The sequence below is a fragment of the Triplophysa rosa genome, linkage group LG12 (assembly GCF_024868665.1).
Source record: "Triplophysa rosa linkage group LG12, Trosa_1v2, whole genome shotgun sequence".
Lineage (NCBI taxonomy): Eukaryota > Metazoa > Chordata > Actinopteri > Cypriniformes > Nemacheilidae > Triplophysa > Triplophysa rosa.
The window spans coordinates 16,833,314-16,859,005 of record NC_079901.1 but is presented as its reverse complement, the minus strand read 5'-3'; the positions used below and the strand labels follow the sequence as shown (position 1 = coordinate 16,859,005).

General features: G+C 39.6%; 3 protein-coding genes across 6 annotated transcripts; 2 read left to right on the top strand and 1 right to left on the bottom strand.

Annotated features, from left to right (window-relative positions):
• The first annotated feature begins 56 nt into the window (after nucleotides 1-56).
• On the top strand, nucleotides 57-3,527 carry wee2 (WEE2 oocyte meiosis inhibiting kinase). The gene is made up of 12 exons (XM_057348293.1): nucleotides 57-197; nucleotides 499-762; nucleotides 838-1,037; nucleotides 1,111-1,165; nucleotides 1,284-1,453; nucleotides 1,639-1,760; nucleotides 1,848-1,994; nucleotides 2,085-2,189; nucleotides 2,300-2,385; nucleotides 2,471-2,641; nucleotides 2,934-3,082; nucleotides 3,165-3,527. The coding sequence occupies exons 2-12, from the start codon at nucleotides 508-510 to the stop codon at nucleotides 3,298-3,300; spliced, it is 1,596 nt and encodes a 531-aa protein (XP_057204276.1). The 5' UTR covers nucleotides 57-197; nucleotides 499-507; the 3' UTR covers nucleotides 3,301-3,527.
• Nucleotides 3,528-4,545: 1,018 nt separating this feature from the next.
• bida (BH3 interacting domain death agonist) lies at nucleotides 4,546-6,653 on the top strand. Its single transcript, XM_057348277.1, has 4 exons — nucleotides 4,546-4,736; nucleotides 5,513-5,788; nucleotides 6,139-6,272; nucleotides 6,341-6,653. Exons 2-4 carry the CDS (start codon nucleotides 5,533-5,535, stop codon nucleotides 6,527-6,529), a joined length of 579 nt encoding a protein of 192 aa, XP_057204260.1. The 5' UTR covers nucleotides 4,546-4,736; nucleotides 5,513-5,532; the 3' UTR covers nucleotides 6,530-6,653.
• Nucleotides 6,654-7,259: 606 nt separating this feature from the next.
• On the bottom strand, nucleotides 7,260-24,756 carry bcl2l13 (BCL2 like 13). 4 transcript variants are annotated; one of them, XM_057348395.1, is made up of 7 exons: nucleotides 24,615-24,756; nucleotides 23,851-24,034; nucleotides 16,103-16,207; nucleotides 15,848-16,004; nucleotides 15,512-15,584; nucleotides 15,243-15,371; nucleotides 7,260-9,882 (listed from the first exon to the last, which is right to left on the bottom strand). In XM_057348395.1, the coding sequence occupies exons 2-7, from the start codon at nucleotides 23,978-23,980 to the stop codon at nucleotides 8,953-8,955; spliced, it is 1,524 nt and encodes a 507-aa protein (XP_057204378.1). In that variant the 5' UTR covers nucleotides 23,981-24,034; nucleotides 24,615-24,756; the 3' UTR covers nucleotides 7,260-8,952. The 4 variants fall into 4 exon arrangements, with proteins under 4 accessions (XP_057204378.1, XP_057204381.1, XP_057204379.1 ...); XM_057348398.1 differs by having other exon boundaries at nucleotides 16,103-16,204; nucleotides 24,615-24,755; XM_057348396.1 differs by lacking the exon at nucleotides 24,615-24,756 and adding an exon at nucleotides 24,533-24,551.
• Between the last annotated feature and the right edge of the window lie 936 nt (nucleotides 24,757-25,692).

The following is a 25,692-nucleotide window of genomic DNA, read 5'->3' as shown; positions in this document are numbered from 1 at the left end:
AGCAGACCGCTCCGTATGCTTTTTACTACGCTCTCGCGATACTTAGATATTTACACCCATTTTGGTCGGCGCAGGGTCGAGCACCTAAGGTCGTGCCACTCCGCCCATAGTTAAAGGACCAGAGTCCGCGTTACTGATTAACATATACGCGCCAAGTTCGTCAATTTCAAGCGTGGTGTCACACTAGCTCGTCTCAGGTTAAGTTTGATTTGCTTTTATGTTGTTGTTTAAAACTGCATATCATGATCCTAGAACGTGTGTAAGTATATTTTGAGCGAATTTTTGCTCCAGCTTACCACAGTGAGTAAACTAGATCCCCGAGGCCTCGAGGTTTAACGTTACCGAAGGAGACTTGCATGGAATGTATTCATATAACTTGTGGTTGTCAACATGTAAAGTTAATCTAATATTTCACAAGTGCAATGTTTTACCTAAAAAACAACAATTATGCATTTGTAAATAGTGATGCATTTGTGTCTTTCATTTTTCTGACTGTAGTGGCTTGAAATGGCCTCTGTGAACGCAGTGCAGCAACATCTGAACTTCTCTAGCAGTGGTGAGGAGGACAGCAGTGATAATAGTTTTGATGAATGGACACTCAAGAGTATTCCACTTCGTAGCCCTTCTGCAGCCTGTCAGACACCCCGAGTTCAGCGCCACCGTACCCTGAGTGTCACTGTTTCTCCATCCATTCCCACTTCTCCCATACCGTACAGTGCCTGGAAAAAACTCAGGCTATGTGACTCACCCAGTACACCAAAGGTGAGGCTAGTCTGATAAATTGGGAGATATGTTAAGTCACCCCAATTCACTGATATTAAACTTCTTCTCCTTTAGAGTTTGCTGTCTAAAGCAACCCTCCCTTGCTCTAGCACCAAGCCATGCCGCAGTCAAAGAGTACTTCGTTTGTCTACTGCTTTTGACCGTGTACCCTCAGTAAACGTCAACCCTTTTACGCCGGACACTGTGAACAGGAACCGTGAGCACCACAAGAGGAAGAGCCAAAGGAGTGATGAGGATGATGATGATGTACAAAGGTACCAGCAAGGCCTTTAGCAGAACCTTTGTGAATTCCTGCTTTTGCTTTTTCATGAATGTTTATTTCAACAGATCAAAAGAAACTCAGAACTCGTCAGATGATGAACATTTTTATCTTCCATCGAAGGTATGGTATAATAAAATTATTCTTTTTTTTCTTTGTGTCATAGAATTTCATAATCCCTAATAAAGCTTTGGCACATCTCTGTTCTCTCTCATACGGTCTCCCATCTGTCTGCTCTCAGAGGCCAGCAGTGTCAGCCCGCATGCTGTCGCGTTATGATAGCGAGTTTCTAGAGCTGAGCTGCATCGGCGTGGGCGAATTTGGTGCTGTGTATCGATGTATAAAGAGGCTGGATGGCTGTATGTACGCCATCAAGCGCTCACGTAGGCCAATCGCAGGCTCCGCCAATGAGTGAGTCAGCGCGATCATATTTTGTTTTTTATTGTTAGAACGAACCGTCCTATATATGGCTGGATTATGAATGTTTTCGTCAGAAGTCTGGTCTAATTCTCCCCCGTTAAATTTTATGAGGAAATGACATAAATGTGTCATTTGCATCCCTGTTTCTAGGTTTTAGAAATGTTTTGTATTTTCAGGGAGCTGGCCTTAAAGGAAGTGTATGCCCATGCAGTGCTGGGGCATCATCCTCATGTTGTCCGTTACTACTCGGCGTGGGCTGAGGATAACCACATGATTATACAAAATGAGTACTGTGATGGTAAGATCGCACAGAACTGCTTTTGTTTATTGGTTATGGTTGGATGTATTGCCTTAGTGAAGGAACTCACACAAGGTCTTTTTGTAGGTGGTAGCCTCCATGATGCTATAACTGAGAAGGGAGAGCAGGGGGAGTTCTTCAGTGTGCCAGAGTTAAGAGATCTGGTCCTCCAGGTGTCCATGGGACTTAAATACATTCACAGCTCAGGCCTTGTGCATCTTGACATCAAACCCAGTGAGCTTTGTATTTCTTTTATTGCTTGCCTCTACCACCTGTTATAAAAAAATAAAAACTTTGACAAATGGTAATGTTCATAATTTTCAGGTAACATTTTCATCTGCCGTCGACCCAGCTCTAGTGCCGGTGGAGAGGGGGAGAGTGAGGAGGATGATGATGAAAGCCCCTCCTCTGGCGTTGTGTATAAAATTGGTATCTGGCCTTATTCATTTTTGTAAATATTTTTTCAGCCTCAATATTGAAAAATCTAAAACATGATGCTAATAGCAGATATCATTGGTTTGATGTTTCGTGTTATTTAGGTGACTTGGGTCATGTGACATCTGTCTCAAGCCCTCAGGTGGAGGAAGGGGACAGCCGTTTTCTGGCCTATGAGGTTTTGCGAGAGGTGAAACGTCTATTTAAACTCATCCCATTGACTATAGTCTTATATACTACAGCTATGAACTTTTAATGTACTCTCTTGCCTACAGGACCTTACCCATCTTCCTAAAGCAGATATTTTTGCACTGGGGCTTACAGTGTTATTAGCAGCTGGAGCTCCACCACTTCCACAGAATGGAGATGACTGGCACAGCCTTAGGCAGGGACAGCTACCCAGTCTGCCCCAGGAGTTAACACCCCCCTTTAAAGACCTCATAAAGGTATATTTGTTCTTCGTGTAGCCCAAATCATTACATTTTGCTTAACATCCCACTATAGAGCAATCTTTTAGTCAGATCATGTACATTCAAACAGGTGTTAGAAAACAAAATAGTGTACTTTAATGTTTTTTTTACAGTGCTCCTAATGAATTCCTAATTTATCAGTATTGGATGGTTTAAGAAGCTACCTTTACATTCATGTTCCACCAGTAGAGGGCATCAAACCAACATTTTTTTTGTACAGTGGATTCATTTATTTGTCTCTTGAGGCATAATACATTGCATTTGACAGATGCTGTTAGATCCTGATCCTACTTTAAGGCCATCTGCATCTGCCTTGTGTCGGCACAATGTACTGCGCAGGGAGAGGGCGGGAAAACTAGCTGCACAGCTTCGCAGAGAGCTTAATGTGGAAAAGTTCAGAACAGCCGTACTGGAGAGGTATTTGGTTATTTAGCTTTGAAAATCAATGCATTTTCCCCATGTAGTTCCTAATTATTAGGCTATATTTATTTCACCCTAGGGAACTCCAGGAGGCCCGACTGGCTGCTACCTCACCCCAGCAGTCATCCCAACCAGGGTCTCTTCCAAGAGCTGGGAGGAAGCTTGTGGGCCGAAGTGCAGCTCGATCTGTGAGCTTTGGTTTCCCTGGATATTAGCACTGGATTTGTCATGTACTGTTTATGCCACCAGTCCTACGTACACTGAATGCTATACAGTCAGAATTGGGATTACACAGGGTTATGTGAATATGACACATCATTTCAAAAACGAACCACAGTTATGTTTGGTACATGATGCCTTGTACTTAAGGTTGACTGTTTGCTGTTTAACATTGCATGTTTTTTAAGTCAAATCTGTTTTTTAATTGTAAATAAAGATTTTAAGTGTTTTGCTGAGTAATGTTTTGTACAGTTATGTGCCTGTTCAAAATTTGCCTTGCGTTTTATTTTATAACTACTGAACGCTATAGACTGCAAAGGCATTGAGTTTTTGGGGTCTTTTTAAGAGGGTAAAAGTGTGCCTCAGCTCCGCCTCAAACTTGGATGGGCCCCTCTTATCTAGCATTTACAGTGACAAGACAACGGAAATTCTTTCCAAAAACCCCCGTGCCCTACATTGACGATTGGTTAAAAATAAATACAAAGAGTCACGTGTACACTTCATGCGAGCCATTCATAGCATTTACCATGTTCAAATAACTAAAGTTATTTTAACTGAGCAACTAAAACAATTATTAAACAACACTTTTACTAGTCCGACTATCGACTCTCCGAAGTTGTTTCCAATGAATCTAAACCACGCCTCCCATCCCCGCTGCGGATGCGTGTCATCACCAGTACGCAAGGAACGCGGGGATTTTTTCCCTGAGGTTCTTCAGTTGTTTACTCAGGAGGTAGTCTCAGCCTCAGACGTCACGGCCTCGATCCGTTGGCTGAACGTCTGATACTTTTGGCACACTTTTTTTGAAAACGCTTCAAGAGTTCGAAGTCGTTGTCTGATTGGTTAAATTCCACAGGATTTCCGGGAGACGTGTGTGTCGCGTTCTTTAACGGTCCGTTGGGAAACAAAACAAAGCGGTCCGATCGAATTAGAAAGCTTCCGCGTTACATCAGTGACAATGAGCGTTCATCAAGACCGACTAAACGCTGCTTTTTTAAAAGTATGCGAGGTTCATAGTATAGATTCTTTAAAAGACGTCCAAGAGTTTTGTTTGAGGTACTTAGTGGAGTCTAAAAAATATGTTTTAACGTGTTTGCCGACTGGATATGGCAAAAGTCTTATCTTTCAAGCCTGGCCGACCGTCTCCCAGAATTTGGAGGGGTACCATAGAGATACAATTTTGCTTGTTGTTTGCCCTCTCACATCGTGAATGAATGATTTACTAGTTGCACATCGGTCTGTAATTGTGGGGACATTTCCACGCCTCTAAACATGACGCAGCACAAAACTATATTGGATTGGTAGCTTCACCTGTCAGTCATATTGTCTTGGGCGGGCCTTGACCAATAAAAGCGGCCAAGTTACCAGACCTGGCTACGCGAGACTACTCTTGAGGAAGAAATCAACTGTTATGGTTTGACTTGCAATTTACGTAAGTAACGAGTGTTTATACTTTTATTGAAAAGTATATAAGAATGATTTACATTTGCTCTAAAGCAGCATAATTAGTTCAGTCATTTGATAATCACCGGCACATTTATTGCAAGCGTTACATCGTAGCTTAGATCATTCTCCGGTGTTTACATACGGCACTTTATGAAATTTTAGTGTAAACAGCCGTTGCGATATTTTATTTAGCAAGAAAGATAAACGTCTTATTCATAGTTGTATTTGAATGATATTCAGCTGGGTTTAACTGTTTCGTTAGAGGCTTTATTTACTATGCGGTTTAAATAGTCAGAGCAAGACTAACGTTAGTTACAACTTCTGCTAACATGAGGCATGAAAACTTTGTTCTTGAGAACAAGAGACACATTTTTCTCATTCACTAGTATCAAATGAGCCAAAATAAATGCTCTATATTTGGGAGAAAGTTATCTAGCAAACAACTGGCACTAGAAAAACATGTGTTAGCTAATTAACGTTAGCTTGTTTTCAAACCGTCACTGCGATTTATTGAAATAAATAAAAATCGATTCGTATGTGTATTGTTAATTAAACAATTAATATTGCCTTGCATGGTTTAATACGGTCTTGCAACAGGAATAGGAAGATTAAGACTTTTTTTAATATACTGTAGAAAACAACCATGAGACTTCTTCCTAGGTCCATTGATTCAAGTTTGCATAGACAATAAACAATTGTTTGCATGTCATGTTATTCTCATGGAAGCTGCTCACTTGCATTATTTATCTTCTTTAATTGCAGAGTACTTAGATGAGGTCTGTATGGCCTGTTTAGCAATGGACTGTAACAAAAATTTTGACCGTTTTCCGGAGACTTCCCTTGTCCTCCTTGCCTTCCTTCAGCACAAAAGCTGCCAAAACAATGACCTTGATGATCTCAATGAAAATCTAAGATGGAATACCAACCACAATTGCATTGAGAGTGATGATGAGTTACAAACCGATGGACACAGTTTTCCAGTCGACTATAGAAACCTTTTACAGGACCTTCAGCAGCAAGTTCAACCTCATCTGCCAGGTATTCTTTGGATAAATTGTGCCCCTTTTTTAGCGTCATCTCAATGTCAAAAAGTGTAACAATATACTTCAATGCACCTTTTATTTACTGATCTTTCTGATTGATTATGGTCATTCAAGTGATTTCCAAACAAGTAAATGCAAAGTATTTGTTAAATGCAGTGTGCCTTGTCTGGCATTGTCACAACTGTAAAAACTAGTTTGACTAAAAAATATTTGTAATGAAAGGCAATATTTGACAGAAATGTCATGACTGTTTAACATTTGTAAATAAAGGTGGCTTTCAGTCATATAGATTTTTGCTCCCATTGATGTTTGTTGGCACTACCCTACTGTATTTTTCCATTGTAGTCAATGCTGAAGAGGCTCATGCAGCAAGGGAAATGGCTGCTGAGCTGATCAGAATTGCAGACTTGTTGGAATACAGCGCTCTCTCTCAAGCTGCTGAGAGTCTAACCAAGAAACTCAAAACCTCTCCATTGCAGGTTAGAAACAAATCTGATCAGTTTAGATTGCAAATTATTTAGTTAATTGTCTCATTTTGTTTTTGCAGGTTTGGTCAGACCATCTATCTGTAGGAGTGCAGAGTTTACTTCACCAAGTGCCTGGTGCCAGAGAGTTTAACAAAGAGCTTGTGGAGATGGCCTTTACTTTTGCACTTACGAAGACGGTGTGTGAACATGTGCCCCGTTTTCTCTTTCATCTATATGATGTTGTGGTTCAGTATTTCCTGCCCCAGTGATCGTTTTCCAGAGCCAATGTACATATGTATATCTTTTCACTCTGTTAGAATGAAGTTTGAGACCAATGTATTTTTGTGTGTTAATGTCATGGTCAATAAAAAATAGTTTATCATCAATATGCAACAATGAATTGTGTTGACTGTTTATTTGTTATTCTACTAATGTTTTAACACCGTGCAGAAAAACTGATGAACAAAAAATGGATGAACTGAATAAATGGTTCTTCCATATAACTTGTAATTTCTAAGTAAACTTTACCATAATGGCATTCAGCGTTAACATTAAACACTGTTTGCAGCCACGCGTATTGTCCTATCGAGATCACTTGAGGCCTATTGCACAAAGTGAGATGAACAAACTGGGTTGCAGAGTAAGTCAACTTTCGGGATGACAAAACCAGAAAAACCCAACCTGTTTAGATCAGGTTCAGCTGTTGCAGAACACTTGGTATAAACGTTCTGTCAACCCAGGTTTGATCCAAAGTCCGTGAGGTGAGTTCAGCTCAGAGTATGCTCAAACTAAACGGGAACTTGCCCAGGTATAAACCAAAACTGGCTTTGTGCAATGGCCTATGGTGATTTTTTTTCATGAACAACATGAGTCAGACCAGTACTAAATACAGGAACTAAACCTTAGTTTGTATAGCAAATGATATTTTTGGCCTTTTATTTTAATTGTATTTATGCATGAACAAATTTATGCTCAAATCAATACACAAAAGACCAGGTGTTCCGCTAACAGAAAATGCTTTTATTTCACAGCTTTTTTTTCAACAGTACAAAACACCTCGCTTGCAAAAAATAGCACTTTTTTTTCTCTCCGAGTTGAGATTGCCTAATGACAACAGGTGGATTCTGCCTGTAGTGTGCCTTCTGCTTTTGTTTTCTCTTGTTTTGATCAGCGTCTCTTGGTAGGCACAAAGCAGGGTAAGGTGGTGACAGGACTGTACTAAGAAGGTCTTTAATCATAAAGACAAACAACAGCACAAAAGTACAAGCAATCAGGTGGTCTTGGAGGTGGAAAAGAGACAATACTTTGTGCTATGTAGTACAAGAGAGCAAACAATAGTAAAGGTGTTATTCTACCGATTCCAATTGAATTAAAATGTCATGATTGACTTTTTGATGGACAATTTATGAGGCATTCTGGTCCCTGAACCTGAAGTCACAAGTCAGCATACAATCTCTGCAATGAAGCCTTTAGAAAATCATTTTTACTGTAGCACTACTAAATTAATTTATATATTCCGTTCATGTTTATCTGAAACACAGTGGTTTATATATAAAATTAAAAGCCTGTCTATTATCACATTTGCATTTAAGTATGCACAGTTTACTGAAAGTAGTATACTGAAAGTGCTGTGCTTTTGACCCAGAATCAGGGACAATTTATAAAATGCAAGCTTAGAAAACTAAATTTGACTTTCTTTTTCCTGATACTACATAAAGTCAGTCCATTGTGGCCTGTTGTCATGACAAATCTGATTGTGCTGGTGTATTTTTTCACACACACGCACGCACGCACAAACAAACATTACTACATTTTTTTTATATCGTACCATCCTTTTTAACCGTAAAGAAACGTTCACATGATGAATTGCTGTACATTTAGCAATGATAACCCTTTGACTATGTTAACTGTTAACACAAGGGAGTTCCCTTTAAAGGCTGTGTGACCTAGGTTTCTATTTTTAGTTTTTAAAAGGGGGAATTTACACAAAACCATGCATTCAAGTCTTATCAGGAATAATTCATTCTAAATTTAATGTTCAGTGGATTTATACGAATCGAATGCATAGATATCCAGCATCAAGCAAAGTGTCTCTCTTGTCTATGACAATGCTTTGGGACACCACACTGGTTAAAGAAAAAATTCGCGCAAAACCAAAATATATCCGTACAAAACTATTAAGTTTTGTACTTTACAATTTAATTCAGATACACGAAGTAAAATCATAACCATGCCGTATCACGCAAGCCTGTGCTTTAAAATGAACTAAACTAATTAATTATAAATAATAAAAAACGCACTTTACTAACAAAACAAAATGAACTACATCCATTAATGTTAACAGATCTCAGAAGCCTTTATGTTGAAAGTTAAACAATCAGTAAAAACCTAGGTCACGGCCAGCGAACAGCTCACTGTTGTTCACAAATACAGCACAACTGCAACATCAAATCACCGAAACAGATGTGTTTGCATCTAGCGTCCCCACCCAGTCATTAATTAAGCTGGTTTAAAGAAACTAAGAAACTATGCCAACAAATGAACATGATCAAATAAAAGCCAAGAGAACAGACAAGAAAATGGTATGACACAAAGACGAGGAGTATTTGTCTGATAAAGTGCAGCTTATGGCAGCACAGTGGCTTCCATAAGGGCAAAAGAGACAGTGACATTACAAACAGTCATAGACTGTTTACTTCTTCCTATAGGCCAATACTCCACAGGCCAATACTGCAGCGATAGCCACCAGGGCAGCACCACCATATAGCAGCACAGGTAGATCACAGGACTCGGGTTGTGGCACAGACTGCTTCTGCACCGGGGGCTCTGTAGCGGCGGAGACGGGGAGCTCTTTGGCTGGAGAGGTGGTCTTTTGCTCAACCCCTGGAAGTACCTCTTGCTCTAGGGTGGCTTGTACAGGTTCCGGTTCTAGATCGGGTGGTGGGACGATGTCAGAGAGAAGATCTTTGACTAAGGATGTTGATTGTGGCTCCACAGGAGCTAAAAGAGGCTCAGGCTGAGACTGAAGTTCAGGCACAAGGAAAGAGGTGACAGGAGTAGCAGCATGATGGGCTAAATTCTCTTTCTCCACTGAGGCTGGAGGTGGAACATCACTTACTTTAGGGGGAATCTCAGAAACAACGTTTGGTTGCTCTACAGACACAGCTGGCTCTGGTGGCACTTCCTCTCTGACAGCAGCGAGCTCACTCTCACTGCCCAGCACACTAAGAATACTACTCTGAAGTTCCTCCGCCTCCGCCGTTTCTCCACCCTCCTCTAGCAGTTCAGCGTCTTCGCGCTCCACGTGGACGATGTCAGAGTTCGAGGAGTTGTTCTCGCTTTGCTCCTCGGCTGTTCCCACACCTTCTGCACTGTCCAGACTCTTGACATCTTCTGGGTCCATTATTCCAACCTGGGCCCAAGACTCGTGTCCTGTCAGTGACACAGGGAGACTCTCTGTCTGCCAGGAAGTTGGCCCACTACTGTCTCCCAGAGTCAATAGTGATGCAGGTGGGCTTAGCTGATCTGAGGCCTGTTCACCTGACAGGATATAGATGTCGTTACTGTCCTCAGCTATGATCGCACCAGGGTCTTCAGTTTCCTCCAGGCTGAACACAGTGCCCTGTAAAGTAAGAGCAAACACTGATTAGTTTATTCATTTATCTATAGTAGACACATATATAATAAGTAAATACTGAGATGGACAAAAAATATTTTCATAAACAATTTAGTCACAAATTTTCATTCATTCAAAGGTACATTGTTTAGGCCCACATGCACGTAAATGTTAAAAGAGAGTGAATTCAGAGAACTTGTGCACCTGTTCAGATGAATGTCAAATGTGATAACTGAAAACGCTCTCTTCATGTTAATAAACAAATTTACAAGCTCGCACTTTCATAATAATTTTGTAATCACATATTTCAAAAACTTCATTGTGAATTTTAAAGCAACAGTCAAAACAGTGTTCATAAAGAGGTATCCTGTACTACAACAAATAACTTTTATTTGTGTTTCATAAAATTAAGAGCAACCATAATCAAGATAAGCTTTAGTAATCGAGTCATAAGAATACATGCTTACGCTTGTTTTTGTGGTTGAGACAACATACGCATTTCCTTCTTTAGTAACTTGTTATGCCTGATCTCAGCCACATCCAACAGCATTCTCATAGTTTAATTTATCAGTCCGATCTCTGATGTGATTCACAAAGTGTGTATAAATCTGCCCCACAACCACCATAACCACACAGACACTGTTACAATTCTTCAAGGGGAAGAAACCCTGTTCTAAGCAGACTGTTAGACTTAGTTGTAGACTTAAACTAACTTTTTGCTCATGTTAAGAATTTTTTACGTACAGATTTTGTGTATGCATGTCGCATAGTTGTTGTGTTTGGAATGTAAACTAAAGCTAAGCTTTGAGAAACATTTAACAGGCATAAGATTTTTTTTGTTTTGCTATGCATTTTTGTACATTAAAATGAACCAGATATTTCCCAGATTCACTATATTCTGCTTTTGTTGCCAATTAATTTAATGAAATAAACAGCTTCAAGTTTTGCATTCTCCTTTTTGTAACATACAACTCATATTTTGGTGGTTGAATTGAACATTTTTCGTTTTCATTAATCCTTTTCAGACATCATGTTAAAAAAAAACAGTGCCACCCAGTGAGTGCAGCAGAAATACAGCTAGGCCACTTCAAAAAGTAGTGCGTCTGTAATCCAACACATCTCCTTTAAAGCTGACCAGCTCAACAATCAACAAACCTTGGACTTATGGGAAAAGAGGAGACACTCTCATCCCTGTACAAAATGATATCATCACTGCGGTGTGCTTATGCCTCTGGTGGCCACATATCCACAACTAGGTCAAGCATGCAAAATGAAAGCATTTGAATTTGACATCATTGTATGTGAAGGCATGCGTTTTTGCTCATTTGCATTTCTGCAAACTAAAGGCCTTCTATCACAAGTCACATCCACACACCCTGTGTCTTTTCTAGTCTAGATCAATATTCTCATTGCAGTAATCCACAACGGTCCACATGCTAGTTTCACATGTAATCCAACATCTGTCGCAACCAAAAAAAAAGAGTCTAATGGCCGTGTAAAAGGTTGAAAGCACTAAGCAATGTGTAATCTTGCTATGAGACTAGTTTGAATAAAATTCGAATGACACCAACATTTGTGATGAAACCCCTCTATAGGGCAGTTTAGGGCTGTTTTCCATATTGTTCATTTATGTGCCAAATTCTCTTTTCTTTTATTGCTCTAAAACTATGTCTGGCTATCACTAAACATACAAAGATGTCTACTTACGATAGATGTTTCTATGCAAGATGAGGCTCGATGTGCTGGCTATGCACTGACATCCACTAATGTTATGCTCACAACAAATGTGTTCCCAGCTAGGTAACTATGACATGCAACAGCCTACCTGAAGTCCAGGTACCCACCCATGCCTTAAGACAAAAAACGAGGCACCCTAGCCAAACTAAAATACACGTGTACATACATGGGAGGATTGACAATGGGGTGTGGTACAGCCCATAAATCTCATCTAGAGCTTAAACATGCTCAGGGTTACTAAATAACACATGGGAACTAATGTGCCCACTAAATGCATTTCATTCGAATGATTAATGGCATCAGTACACAATGACGTTAGTACAATGTTGTGGCGGTTTCCATTGTTAGGGGATCCACACCAAAGATAAACACATATCTTATCTGTTGAGGGTGCACTGAAATGTCAAAATGTCTAGATTTCCACATGCTGTTTGTCTTTGAACACTGAGCATGTTCTGGTAACAACAATAATTTATTCACTGTCTTATGCAACCTACTGAGGGGAGCTACTGGACAACCCTTCACATTCACAAATAAAAAAACACGGGCTGCATTTATTCAATTTATGTAAGGGATAATGTACAGGCAGCCGGTTGTTATCCTTAGACCTTCCGCGAGGAAAAGCCGTTTACTTTCGGTTTTAAGGTAAGAAACGACGTTCAGATGTCACAAACAGGGGTTTAATTTGGTTTAATCATTTGTAAATATAATGTCATATATGTTATTAAAAGACATATTTATATTTCATTTGCCAAAGAAAACCTGTCAAAATGATTTGCTGCATCCAGTTTATTAGTTTCGAGAGGTTGTTTTCTAGGAATAACGAACCTGCAAATGTCGCGGCTGGCCAATCAGAATTAAGCATTCCAACGCGCCGTGTAATAAACATCTTAAAACATGAATAGATTTTCTAACAAAAGACACGCAAGTCAAACCCTGTAACGTGTGTCATGAATCCTCAAGGTGAAGGAGCTGCACACTCTTTACACCAGGTCTACATTTTAAGCATACAGGTCACCATCATCCAACACTGTTAGTGAATTTCAGACAATGAAACTGGGTCAGCCATTTTATATGAGGATTTATCAGATTTATTTTTGATCCTCCACCGGAGTGGGTGGGGGTGGCTGATGGCCTCTGCTTGCGTGACGAGAGCAGCACATTGACTCAGTTATGTAAGAGGCCAGGCTTTGAGCATCGTGTTGGGTTGTGTGACCTGACATGACTCAAGACAGAGCACATCACACTTGGCACCTGCTGTGCTGATATACGGACGGGGTGCTCTGGAAGCAGTTTGTCCTATCCAACACAACAGGAGTCAAATTACATCACATCAATCCATCTCACGAGTCTCTGCTGATGTCAGAGCCATGTGACACGAACACTGAAGGTCAACTCAGCAGACGGAAGGGGATTGGTCGAGGTTGCTTACAAGATCAAATGTCCCTCACTTTCCAGATACAGGGTATTTGTGACTCCCTAAAAAAATAGATTCTTAGTCTAAAATACCACCAGCGGTCTAATTGCCGACTCATAAGATCAAACAGACAACCATATTCAGTGAAACAGACTAGTGCCCTTAAGTGCGGTTTTATTTTGCAAAATGTCTCCTTGCTGCTTCGATTTCAACCGGTTCATGGGTTTAGTTTCCAGGGAATGCACATACTGGTAAAATATATAGATTAAATGCATTGTAATCACTCTCGGTAAAGCATCTGCCAAGCTGAAAAATCCATGCAGAACAAATGTATGTGAAAACTGCTTGCATTCTAGAATAAATCATTGCATTGTTCATGTTTTACAATCATCATTACTTCATTCTGCTTGATTCATGAATGATTCCTGTTGTGTTTTCTTTAAATAAACCAGCCAAAAAACTTACAGACTGCTATTCTTCTGTAGCGGGGCAAACAACAAATGCTCAATTTTATACAGAACTGAGCAAAAAAACAGTTCTACACGACATCAGGTTAAAAGACAAAACAGATGAAGCATTACATTCAATATTTATTGTATGACCTCTTAAATATGGAGTACAAACCCCATACAAATTACACCTAGTATGTATTTTCACGGCAAAGTGTTTATAATTTTATCATCCACTGCATAGGGCATCCATAGGGCTGATAAAAGCGCCTGGATCTAATGATAACAAAAGCTGTTACACAAATACGACAAAACCACAAGTACACAGGGTCAAGTTCCCACTCGGTCAGAATTCCAGAAGAAGCTCTCCTACCTGCCTGTGTTCGTTTCCTAAGCTCGCACAGCTCGACTCCAGTACTGACCACAGGGGACGTGTCAATGAGCGGCAGAGAGACAGAATAAAGGTTGCAGGACACACGCGGAGCTGTCAGAGCAGTGGGGCTGTAACTGCGGAGCAGAAGGTTTGCTTTGCTTTGCTTACACACGGTCTCCTCCTCCCTATCAGACTCCTCCCTGTATTCAAGCATCTGCACACATCCCAACCTGTCCTGCCTAACACGTATTATCTATGAAGAAGCTCTTGGTTTGTCACTTGAATGTGGTCGTGCACTGTCTGCTTCCAGTACAAAACAATGGCCTAATGCTGTAATTCAATTAATCCAATTGACTGAGTTCTTCAGCTCACACACAGAACGCATGAAATGAGTCTTTCATAAGGACGAGCCCCATCTGCGATACAGTGTGACCAAATTAGGATGTTTTAGACAAACATGACCTTCATCTTGCTTTATGACATAATTTCAAATAAAGAGCTATTCACATAAAACATTTGCATGAAGGTAAGATAGCCTTCCCAACAGTCTTGAGTTTGAACATTCAAATGACATTAATTTTGATAAGATGCACAGTAAGTGAGTGAGCACATTATATGTTCTGAAATAATTGTTGTGCAAATTTGTTCTATAGTCTTATATTCAACAGTAACCTTTAATATGAATTACCATGATAAGAGAGCAGTACAGAAGCGCTACATTCTTGCTGTTTAAAAATGCACAAAGGTAAACAGAATGTGTTGAAGAAACTGTAGAAACACTATAATTGTGGAACGCTGCACTGCTCGTCTCACAACTGCACAATGAGCTACACAAACAGTCCCAAACACTGCATAGGATTGCATGGATGACGTAATCTTGGAGCACAAATTTGAAGCTTGTAACCTTTGGCTAGCATTACTCACCAAAATAAAAAGATGATTTCATTTTAAGACAATAAGCTTGTCTCTGGCTCCCTCTCCTGACATACAGCCACAGAAAACAATTGTTTCAGTTTTTCTGAATTTACATTCATAGGTATGTGTTTAGGTAAAGATGATCATTTTTGTTTCGTTCTGTGAACTACTGACAATATTTCTACCAAATTTCACATAAAACTATTGTTTGTATTTGCAGAAAATGAAAACTGGAGAAACAGGTCAAAATAACAGAAACGATGCTCTGTATATTTTTGAACTTCAAATAGAAGTAGAAAACTATTAAAAACCACAAAAACAATTCAAAAATACACAGTAGCTTTAACCATAACCTCTGTAAGAGGCAGGGTGTATTAAAAAACACTCAATGCAACCAAACTGCTATGGTTTCAAAGAGTCCATCCAGTTTAAACTACATGCAGTAAAAAAATAACCAGAGAGCACAGAGACTCACCCATCCTCCCTGCTGAATGATGAAGTCTGATTGTGATTCCTCAATATAACGCAGTCCATACTCTAGCAGAGAGCCCAGCGGCTGCCCTCCAGGCAGCAGGGCCTGTAACAATACTAAGGGTACCAATACCTAAATAAAGAGAAATAAATGACAGTCATACTGGATATTAGAATTTAAGTCATATACTTTGGAGTTGATATGAGGGTGAGTAAATTCATTTGGGTAACTATTCCTTTCAGTATGCTATGTGTGAACTTATAGTGCGTTACCTTGCTCCATCCTGCCTGAGCATGAGAGGCCAGCTCCTCCACTGCTTCTCTGAAGCAATCAAAGCTCAAATCACTGTACAAAAGACACAAACATAATCCACTGCTCAGAAGTGAATTTCTCCTACTTAACTTTCTGTCAATATTTAGGTAAAAGATGTCAGAAACAGTCATTTAAACTCACATTACAAGTACTAATGTACAATACTTCGTATCTGTTTGCACAGGCTATTTACACAATACACTTTATTAGCACAGACCTCTCCCAAGTACATTTTAGTTGCCAGATCTGTTTTCAACTGTCAAAATCTGAACAAGAATCCTTCCCCTTTAACAGACCTGTTCAGAAGTGTATGAGTGGCAGAGGACAGGTGTGTGTCCAGGTCCCATGAGACGCGGTCCGCCAGCACTGCCAGGCTATCCTCTATGGAGCTCTCAGGATCAGCTGGACTAAATACTGGAGATGTATGGCGATCAAAGCCAGTCCTGGAAAAAGCTTATCAGAAAGAGAGAAAGATGACACACTCAGAACTCTGGTCCAGTTTTTAATGAAAGAAAGTACAGTCAAATAAAAAATAACCAAAAATGTTATACATGCTGCAATTTCCTCCTCCAGCTGCTTCAACTCATTCTCGATCTGTTTCTTCAGACTGCTCTTTCTCTCTTTTTCCATTTCCTGTGATGAGTGGCTCTCTCCTGCTTGGAATCATAACAGATGTACAGACAGATGTCACACACAAACAAACATTTTTCTTAAACTTCAAGTACATAAATATATGTTCTTAACTTACTTCAATCTGATTATGCCTAGAGAATTGTGACTCTAAATTGTGATGACTGAGGAGTTCATGATCAGAAATAAACAGAAAACCTTGTCACGATACTGGAATTTCTAACTTCGATTCAATACCTAAAAAAATATTGATATTCGATACCATTTTCGAAACCACGGGGAAAACATTAAGGCCCTAAATGAACAAGACTAGACAATGAGGTATATTTTTACATTATTTATTAATTGTTTATTGTATTATTTATTGGCCATCTTAACATTAACAACATTTAACTGGAGCGAATGAGACGAGTGGATGAAATCACTAGCCAGGTTTCCATACAAAATGCGCAAATTGAAATATTGAAAATACGCCCAATGGAAACACGTCAACTTTGCAAAAACTCCCACATAAAAAAAAGCTTGTATGAGGTGTTTTTTCAGGCAATACGATAAAGGCATATTTCACAAAACTGCAATGGAAACACTTTTTAATGTATTCACGTAGTCACGTGGCGTATAAAAAATTCACATGACCACTCGCGGTATGTTTTGGCAGAACATTTGGGAAGTTAGAATGTAAGGAATTCACATTAAGAAATATCTTATATGATGGCACAAATGCAGGAAAACGAGTGAGTGCAGTATGGAGATTTATTAGGAACAGTGAGGTAATTTGAAAATATATAAGGAAATATAGACATTTCTCTTCACTCTTTCATCACAGTATTTGGCATTACGCACTAAAGTTTGTTTGCAACCGGCCATAAAACGTACAAAGTACGGCCAGAATGACTTATCGCGAGAAGATAATCAAAATACACTTTAATCACTTTAAGGATTGTTTGAGATGCGCCTTGCCTCGTCTGAAAAGAAGACGACAGTAGACGGCTGCAGTAAGTGGAGGAGTGAAAACAGCGCAGGCAAGACGGACACTTCCCAAATCGCGCTGTCGAGTCGACTGGAAACGTCAAAATGGAATAGATCGCGTTTGCGTTTTTTATCGCATATTTCTGGGTCCAGCTGAGTTTAAAAGTGAAAAATGTTCTAAAACATAGGCTATAGACAAACTCTCAACCATGTCAAGGCTTTAAGAAAGAATTTAGATATTTTCTTTGACAAACGAATGCTTAAAGCTCAGTTTATACTCTTGCGTAGGACCCTACGCCGTAGCCTGACGCGCACCTCTCCAAAAATGTAACAACGCTTCAACTCAACGCGGACCCGGGTTGCCAGGTCCAACAATTATTTCCAGCCCAATGACCCCTCAAAACCCTCCCAAAAGGAATGAAAACTAGCCCAATTTTTTCCGGTGTCAAATCAAAGTTAACAACCGCCAAAAGACGTTTCTATTGCTATATTTACTTATCTGAATAGTTTCATAGGTATTGTAAATATATTTTTGTTCTATTGAACAAACAATTCTGGGTCACCTTTGACTACCATTTTATTTTTTTCTGCTATGGTAGTCAATGATGCCAAAGAATTTTCAGTAATTAACATTCTACCAAATATTTTTTTGTTCAACTGAACAAAGAAATGTATACAGGTTTGGAAAAACTAGAGGGTGAGTAATTCATAACAGAATTTTCATTTGGGTGGAGTGTCCCTTTAAAATAGATCCCATGTGTGCTCGACGCCACACACGGAAATGGACGAGAAACGTGTTTTCTCTTCGTAAGACATGAAAAAACTTGCTTAGGAATTAAGCATTGTTAAATGTATTGCATATGTATAATGTGTACAAGTACCTCAATGTTTTAGTTCTTCTAGACTGCGTATAGCGCTTCTCAAACGTGATATTTTCCAACTGCATTTTCAAAATAGGCCGATTGTGCGGGAAAACCGCGACCCTGGCAACACTGACGCTGACTCTACACGGACCACAAGTGCTGTGATTGGTCTGTTTGTACCTCTCCCTCGGGTCAAAAAACTCTGCAATAGCGTCATGTTTACTCAAACGTATTTCTGAATGAATTATCCAAGTAAATTATTTGTTATTCTGTATTTATCATCTCAAGCTGCAACAAAAGTGACTGTTTACTTGCCGCTATCACTGCTAATGCTTCTCAAATGAGCTGCTTCTTCTTCACAAGCAACACGTGCGTGGACACTGACGCCTAGTGGTCATTGCCTGTCGATGCGGACAACAACGCAGAAGTATAAATGAAAACCGATACGTGGCCTACGGCGTAGGTCCAACGCACAAGTATAAAATGAGCTTAAACATATTAGAACCTCCTATTTAAAGTTTCCAGTTTATTCCAAAAAAATCAAAGAAATTCATTTAAAAATTGTATGTGAAATTTATCCCTCTGGAGAGTTCCTATATTGTGTAAATTCTGAAAGTCATTTCCAGAAAACACAGTGCATATTTTCTTTCAGAGCATATTTTTCTTTCATTCCTGAACAAAGTGCAATAATTGTGATTTAAAATGAAAAATGTGATAGAATTTAACATGTCATTTATAAAAAAAGAAATATGTAAACTGTGAAAAGGGAGGTCAAACTTTTTTTATTAATATTAATAACTTACTTTTGTTAGCTAAGAATTTTATTCCCAAATGTATTTGTTTAAAATCACCCCGTTTATAGTATTTAAGAATTATTTGGGACAATATTCAAAAATGCTGTCAAAAGCATACTTTTTATAATACTTATTATTCTTTCTGTATTTTGATTTCTGGTGTGAAATACAACAGGACATGTCATTGTCCGATTTTTGTCATTTTTCACAAGCATATGGATATAAAATTATTAAAGGGGTCATATGGCGCGAACACGTGTTTTTCTGTGTCTTTGGTGTGTTATAAGTTGCCCATGCATGTATAAGACACGTAAAATTGCAAAAATGAAAGTGTCGGAACAAAAGATGCATTCTATCTATAAGCTAATGCTCACCCAGACCTGCCTGAAACGCCTCGTGTAACCACACCCCCACAAATCCACGTCAGTTTGTGGTATGAGTTGACTAAGACCGCCTAAATGTATATGCAGTACAATTGCTTTGGAACCTGATGTTCCAAATATGGTAAAAGGCGTTACATTTCCGTCACACGCTTGCAGTATTCGACCAATCACTACGCACTGGTTAACTGGCCAATCATAGCACACCTTCCCTTTCAGAGCGATGAGCTTTGTTAAAAATCTGCGTGTTTCTGAGAGGCGGGGCAAAGAGGAGATACAAACAAGCACGGTATGTGGAAAATACAGCGATTTGAACCTTAAATCAAGTATACACATTGCATTACATCTAAAACAAATGATAATATTCGTTTTAGCTGTGTCATAGGACTCCTTTAACCCCACATACACCACATTTTTATAATCTCCTGTTTTCTCTCTTTAAGACAATAAGAACGCTTCTCTGGTCCCATACACTGCTGAATGGCTGTTCATTCACACAGTAGTGAATAATTTAGTGTACACGTATCCTAAAAAGGCATTCAGCTCTGTCGACCACACAGACCTTAGTGACTGACTACAAAAACAAAAAGGGTTGATGAGAGGAACATATACAGAGATTAGGACAGGGAGAGAAAGATAGAGCATTGTCTTTGGATTTATCCAAACCAGCAATGCATTCAACCTATACATGTTATTACAGTATGTGCACTCACTGGGAATCGAACATGGGACCTTGGTTTTTGCTATCAACATCAGGGCTCTAGACTAACTTTTTGCACTGGTGCGCCTAACTTTTTTTCTTAGGTGTACCAGCACAAAAGTTAGGTGCACCCAAATTTTCGGCCGCATCACATTTAACACCAGTTCACTTTTTTTTAAATCGCTGTCCATATAGGCAAAATTGACTTGTAAATGATTAACTAACAATCTAGTCAACATAAAGTTCTTTATTTGAAGCACAATTCTACAAGAAAGGTAACTTACTGAAAAAGTGTTGGTGCTTAAAGTGCTTCACTGAACTGAAATTTAAACTTAAAACATCTCAAGATAAATGGACCAGGGCTTGACATAACCTGGGAGGTTGATGGCTCCGTGTCAGAGCATTGCTTATGATTTTCAGACGGATCAGGCATTAACATTATTCACGAAAAAGTTGTCAATCGTTCTTTTCATCTTCTCTCATTATCTACATCATGGCTACATCCACTCACCTCTCTGTCTGACTGCAGCACACACATTTTCAAACATACACACCAGAGGTTGCGCTAGACTTTTTTATTGTCCGTCATTTTTCGTAAAAAAGCCATCATAATCTATTATTACCCGTCACTATGGTGCAAGGTGGAGTTAGGTGGTAATTAGTATGTTCGTGACATCATCACGCTGTACTTGCGTCTCGGAACTTGTTGTATTTTAATACAACTGAATGCCCAATAAAGCCGTTGTTGTTTATATTCATTTATATATTTAATGTTTATGTTCATATGTGATTCGATCTGGGAAAACCCAACACATGGTGCAAATTTATATATTACAGTTTTTGATACCATATTCAAGCCCTTTCCAAATCAGTTTTTATTTTGCTCATACCTTGTGTATGTAACAAAAGTTATGGCTGAGGTCGGCTGAAGCGCTATGATTTTCAGGAACGGAATTTGGAGGAAAACGGGTTTAAAGTTAAGTGATGAAAATAAAAGCACAACAGTCCAGTATCACAAGTAAAAGTCACTTTAGAGTAGTAAAAGACTTACTCTAATAACAATTTAATAAAAAAACATTTCCCAGTGTTGAAGTCTATAAAAATACTGTACAAAACCGTTTGAATAAAACGAAAGTAAGGAAAATGGTGCAGGGCACACTTAAAGAACGAGAGCTCTGCCATTATCACTACACAAGGAAACTAGCAAACATTACGGACAACAACTAATAAGCAGTGAAGCAAGTTTTACCTTGTTTATCATGTGCATAGTGTCTGGACTTTTGATCATCCCTTGTATGTTTTGCGATCGGATAACTCCCGGTGCTGCAGACGGGGAGCTCTGTCATCTCACGAAAACATTGTATAAAAAACTTTGCATGCCGTAGTTTACACAGGACTGGCGGGAAATGTGCATTGATACTCCTTCATTCTTCATGTTATGTGGTTTACTTTGATAGGTGAACTGTCTTTCCCGCGTCCCAGCGCGACATCCGACGGGTTTTCCCAGATCGCATCACATATGTCTAGTCAGTAACAATGACAGGTGAAAACACGCACGTCCCTTCGCGAGCATATCACGCTCTAATGAAGGGAAACGGGGAGTTACAAATTGCCCTCATTGTAATCCGTCAAAATGACGGACGGACGGCCTTCAGATTTTTCCGTCACTGGTAAAAAAGATCGGTAAATGTCAGAGAATTTTCGGTTAACACGACCTCTGGTACACACACGTACAGGAAAATCTGGACCACAGCCAATCAGAGGGGGTCCGCCCTTCACTTTCTCTGATTGGTTTAGACCACGATATGGGCCTAATGTGTGTCTGTTGTTGAATCACAGGGAGACTTTCAGAGTTGCGGAGACTTTTTTTCTCCCTCGAACGGCTGGTCGCACCGGTGCGACCTCAGATTTTTTTTAGTCGCACCATTGAGAAATAAGGTCACATGTGCGACCAAATTGGTCGCACTCTAGTTAAACAACATGAACATTTAACAGTAAGTTAGAAAAACACAGCCTTTACCAAGTTACAAAAGTTGACAGGTTCTCAGATTAATATTTCCCAGTGTGGGTAGATCTATGATCAGGTTTGAGAAGGATGTGCTTCAGTTTGATTCAGTGGCATGTGAACAACCCAATGCTGATGGCACATAACAGTCTGTCATAGTGAAGCGCAGGTCGAGCGGAACGAGAGATCAGAAGCTCAATCTACTTTTAAAGCTGACTGAATGAAAAGCCGAGCAGAGGAAACACAGGACATTCCTCATTAAACTGCTGATGTGCCCAAGGCCTCAAATTCTCCGACAGGCAGCTACAGCTCATCTTCATCCTGTGTTCAAAGTCAACCAGACTAACTGTTCTTGACATACGTATGCTTCGCTTCTTCTGGAATCCGCAACCACCAAGTTTTAGTACAGGTCACATGCTACAAGGAAACGTGTAGAATATTCAGTGATAATGTGGAAAATAAATTCAAACATCATGGGAATGGATCTTTCAATGACTCAATGAACTTTTCAGATTTTCCAAGGAGTGAGAACTTGAAGAATGGGTCTATATGTCTGTGACTCCCATCAACACACAAAATTGTTACTCTGGTCTACATTATAGAGGTTTCAGTAAGACCCACTCTGTTAACCACATGCCACACAAGTATACAAGGGTGTAACTTTTGTTTGAGAAGTGGGGAGGACACAAAATGGGGGACATCTTTTTTTTTTTTGAATCCTATCACAAATTCAAAATATTGATTGAACCATGAAACCAAAAGGTGTTTTTATTGTGTAACAAAAGCTGATGTTCATGAAGGGGGAAAATGCGAGTATTGACTGAGAAACGGTGGAAAACATGGCTTGCAAACCTGAATCTGCGGTCGGAAGGAGACGAGCCAGATGACTTTCTAAAATGCTTAACAAGGTTTAACGTACCTAAACAACGACCAGGGAAGCCCACGTTTCTGTCAAGCCTTGCCATAAACACTAACTGCTGTTAAAAGAACGAGTCCTTATTAAACGAAAAAAATTATAAATCACGCGTTATGTGTTTCTTCCCCATAGAAGTCCACAAGAAGGAAACAGCTTAACATAGCCAACCGAAACAACGACCACGTAAATACTTATTTCTATTCAATTCAATTCAAATCCACGTTATTGAAAACAATCTTTCAGTGATCTATTTTTAGAGTGTGCATGCGACACTTGCATCAACACAGGAAGACTCTCCTGTGTCCTGCTCGGTCCTAGTACTTCTCCGTGGCGATGACGGCGTGTGGTTAAAAATCATAGCAAACAAATTTGAAAGTGAGGGGGACACGAACGGGATTTTGAAAAGTGAGGGGGACATGTCCCCCCTGTCCCCAGTGGAAATTACGCCCCTGCAAGTATATGTGGCATTGGTTGAACTTCAGCAGATTTGTTACAGCTTTACTTACAATACCTTCAGGCCTTCATATTACACTGGTTGCAGAAGTTTGTATACTGTACAATAACTGCATAAGGAAACCCCTGGAGTTATGGCACTTATTCAAGGACAAAATGGAGATTCCTGTACCAAGAATTTGACCTCAGTAACTTTAGACCAAGTCTACTTGGGACTGGAATTGCAATAACACAGTGTTACTCACCCAGATCTTTTGCAACATACTGGTAAAGGGCAGGGTGGCCAGTACTCTTAATACTGTATTCACCAGATGCATTAAGCCATTCACCTCACAAACGTTCTTGCAGTCACAATGACATTGCAGACATTTCTATGGTTACAGTTTTTATAAACAATGCATCCGTTACATTATGAAACACAGGCTCCTTTTTCTACATGAACACAAAACTACATTAAAACCACAAAACAACTGTGCTTTTCTACATACAGTAAGTGATTTAGTCATATTATTAAATAGGTTGATTATCTAAAATCCTGATCCTGTGTGTGGCGTGTGTACACATTTACTTTATGCATACAAGCACTTACCCTCTGCAGTTGTAACCTCTGAGGGTCTTGATCTTGAGGAGGGTAGCAGGCTGAGGTAGCTGAGGATGGCATACTTGGTCTCATAGTGAAATCCTTCAGGCACTGTGGTGGACGAGCCAGAGGCAGCCATTGAAGAGAGACGTCAGGCTCTCAGAGACAACAAATGACAGTTCTGGTCCAAGTTCTACAACAAACCAACACTTTTATTTACTCTTTCAAAGGCAACACAATTTCAATGAAGAAACAGAAGAGTAAGGTTTTGTGAATGTAAACAAACAGAGACAGTAAAATAGAATGTCTTAAAAATATATTTTTTCAGGGGTTATTTCCCCTGTCTGATAGGTGAATTTTTCCATGCATGCAACACTGACAACCAACACCTATCACTTTTTACATATCTAGAAACACTGCAACCTACATTTATGTTTAAAAGCAGCATGCAAATATCCAGACAGTAGCGTAAGAAATATGAATTAAAGGAAGAGTCAAACATTTAATAGAACATTGTGTTCAATGAAAGGCACGCAGACACGCGCTCCTCACTCTCTCACCCACTGAACCCCTCTCTCTCTCTCTCTCTCTCTCTCTCTCTCTCTCTCTCTCTTTCTGCACGCCACATCTACTCTGAGCGGTCGCGTGCCCGAACAACCAGCTAGCCAGCTAAAGTTTAAACTTACTTAACCTGTTAGTGTCGCTCATAACATGTCCTGTTATCAATTTCACTTTAACACGCACGCCATGCACAAAGCTGGAATATCTCGTACCTCTGCGTCAGTGACAGTTTCGTTCGGTCAGTGAGGGGTGACAAACGTACTCGGTTTGTCTCGCAGAAAACTATATAACTGCTTTGCCTGTGGATAGCTAACAGTTTAGCCATGCGCGTGCGTAGTGTCCATATTGCGTGTGTGTGCACGAAGCCATGCTCGCTGCTCCGCCTTCGTTTGAACGATAGGTGTGTTTGACTTCATGCGGCGCTGCGCAGTCTGATCTATGTATGACATATAGTACCGCGAGAGCGATTCAGTAGAGGTGGTTTTAACCGTTCTCGCGGTAATTTGTTGTCAGGCTTCGGTCACTCTGCGCAGAGTCGAACTAGAGAAGCGTACTGCACGTGAAAGTGAAGGAATGCTGTTGGAGGAGAAAATGCATTTATGCCTGACTGTAAACTGATTTATTTGACTAAAAGATGTGAATAGTTTAAATGCTAGCATGTTTGCAGTTTTACAGAGTTCTTTTTGTGTTTTTGGGAGAACGACAACCAAATATTAAGGATAAAATGTAATCTGAGGCGCTCCCTTGACAATAAACGCAATAATAGTTAAGTGACCGCCCTAGCATGTGAACTTTGAAGACTAATTACGATTTAGCATTTAAGTATTTACTTCCAGGAGTAATCTGCATTAAATTCATACTAACTATTATTCATACTAAACTATCACGGGGGTGATAAAACAAATTGGATCCAATAGAATTACCCGTATTAACGATGGTTAGCTTTTGCTGCCCTCAAACGGTGAAAGGTCTGTAATTGCATTTTTTAATTTTTTATGAACGAGTGGGTACATCCGGTTCTGGGTACATTGGAATGTTTTAGTTTTCCCATACACATTTAATAGCACATAACATAAAAATACCTTTCCTCTAATTTTAGTTAGCAATTATTTTGAGAATTTGATAAATACATATTGGTAGGCCTATGTAATTATAACCTAACTATGCATATGCATTTGCGTGTTTTATGCACACGCATGCTTATTTAAACGCGTATGGTAGCGCAATATATATATATATATATATTGAAGCAGTAGGTTTGAGACAGTTTTTTTATCTGGGCGACTGGGC

Coding starts and splice junctions, on each gene's coding strand:
- bida (XM_057348277.1), top strand. CDS start 5,533: ATGGCCTGTTTAGCAATGGACTGTAACAAAAATTTTGACCGTTTTCCG. Junction 5,789..6,138: donor AGTTCAACCTCATCTGCCAG/GTATTCTTTGGA, acceptor TTTCCATTGTAG/TCAATGCTGAAGAGGCTCAT. Junction 6,273..6,340: donor TCAAAACCTCTCCATTGCAG/GTTAGAAACAAA, acceptor TTGTTTTTGCAG/GTTTGGTCAGACCATCTATC.
- wee2 (XM_057348293.1), top strand. CDS start 508: ATGGCCTCTGTGAACGCAGTGCAGCAACATCTGAACTTCTCTAGCAGT. Junction 1,038..1,110: donor GATGATGATGATGTACAAAG/GTACCAGCAAGG, acceptor TTATTTCAACAG/ATCAAAAGAAACTCAGAACT. Junction 1,761..1,847: donor ACAAAATGAGTACTGTGATG/GTAAGATCGCAC, acceptor GTCTTTTTGTAG/GTGGTAGCCTCCATGATGCT.
- bcl2l13 (XM_057348395.1), bottom strand. CDS start 23,980: ATGGCTGCCTCTGGCTCGTCCACCACAGTGCCTGAAGGATTTCACTAT. Junction 16,005..16,102: donor GGAGGAGGAAATTGCAGCAT/GTATAACATTTT, acceptor CTTTCTGATAAG/CTTTTTCCAGGACTGGCTTT. Junction 15,372..15,511: donor CTCAGGCAGGATGGAGCAAG/GTAACGCACTAT, acceptor CTCTTTATTTAG/GTATTGGTACCCTTAGTATT.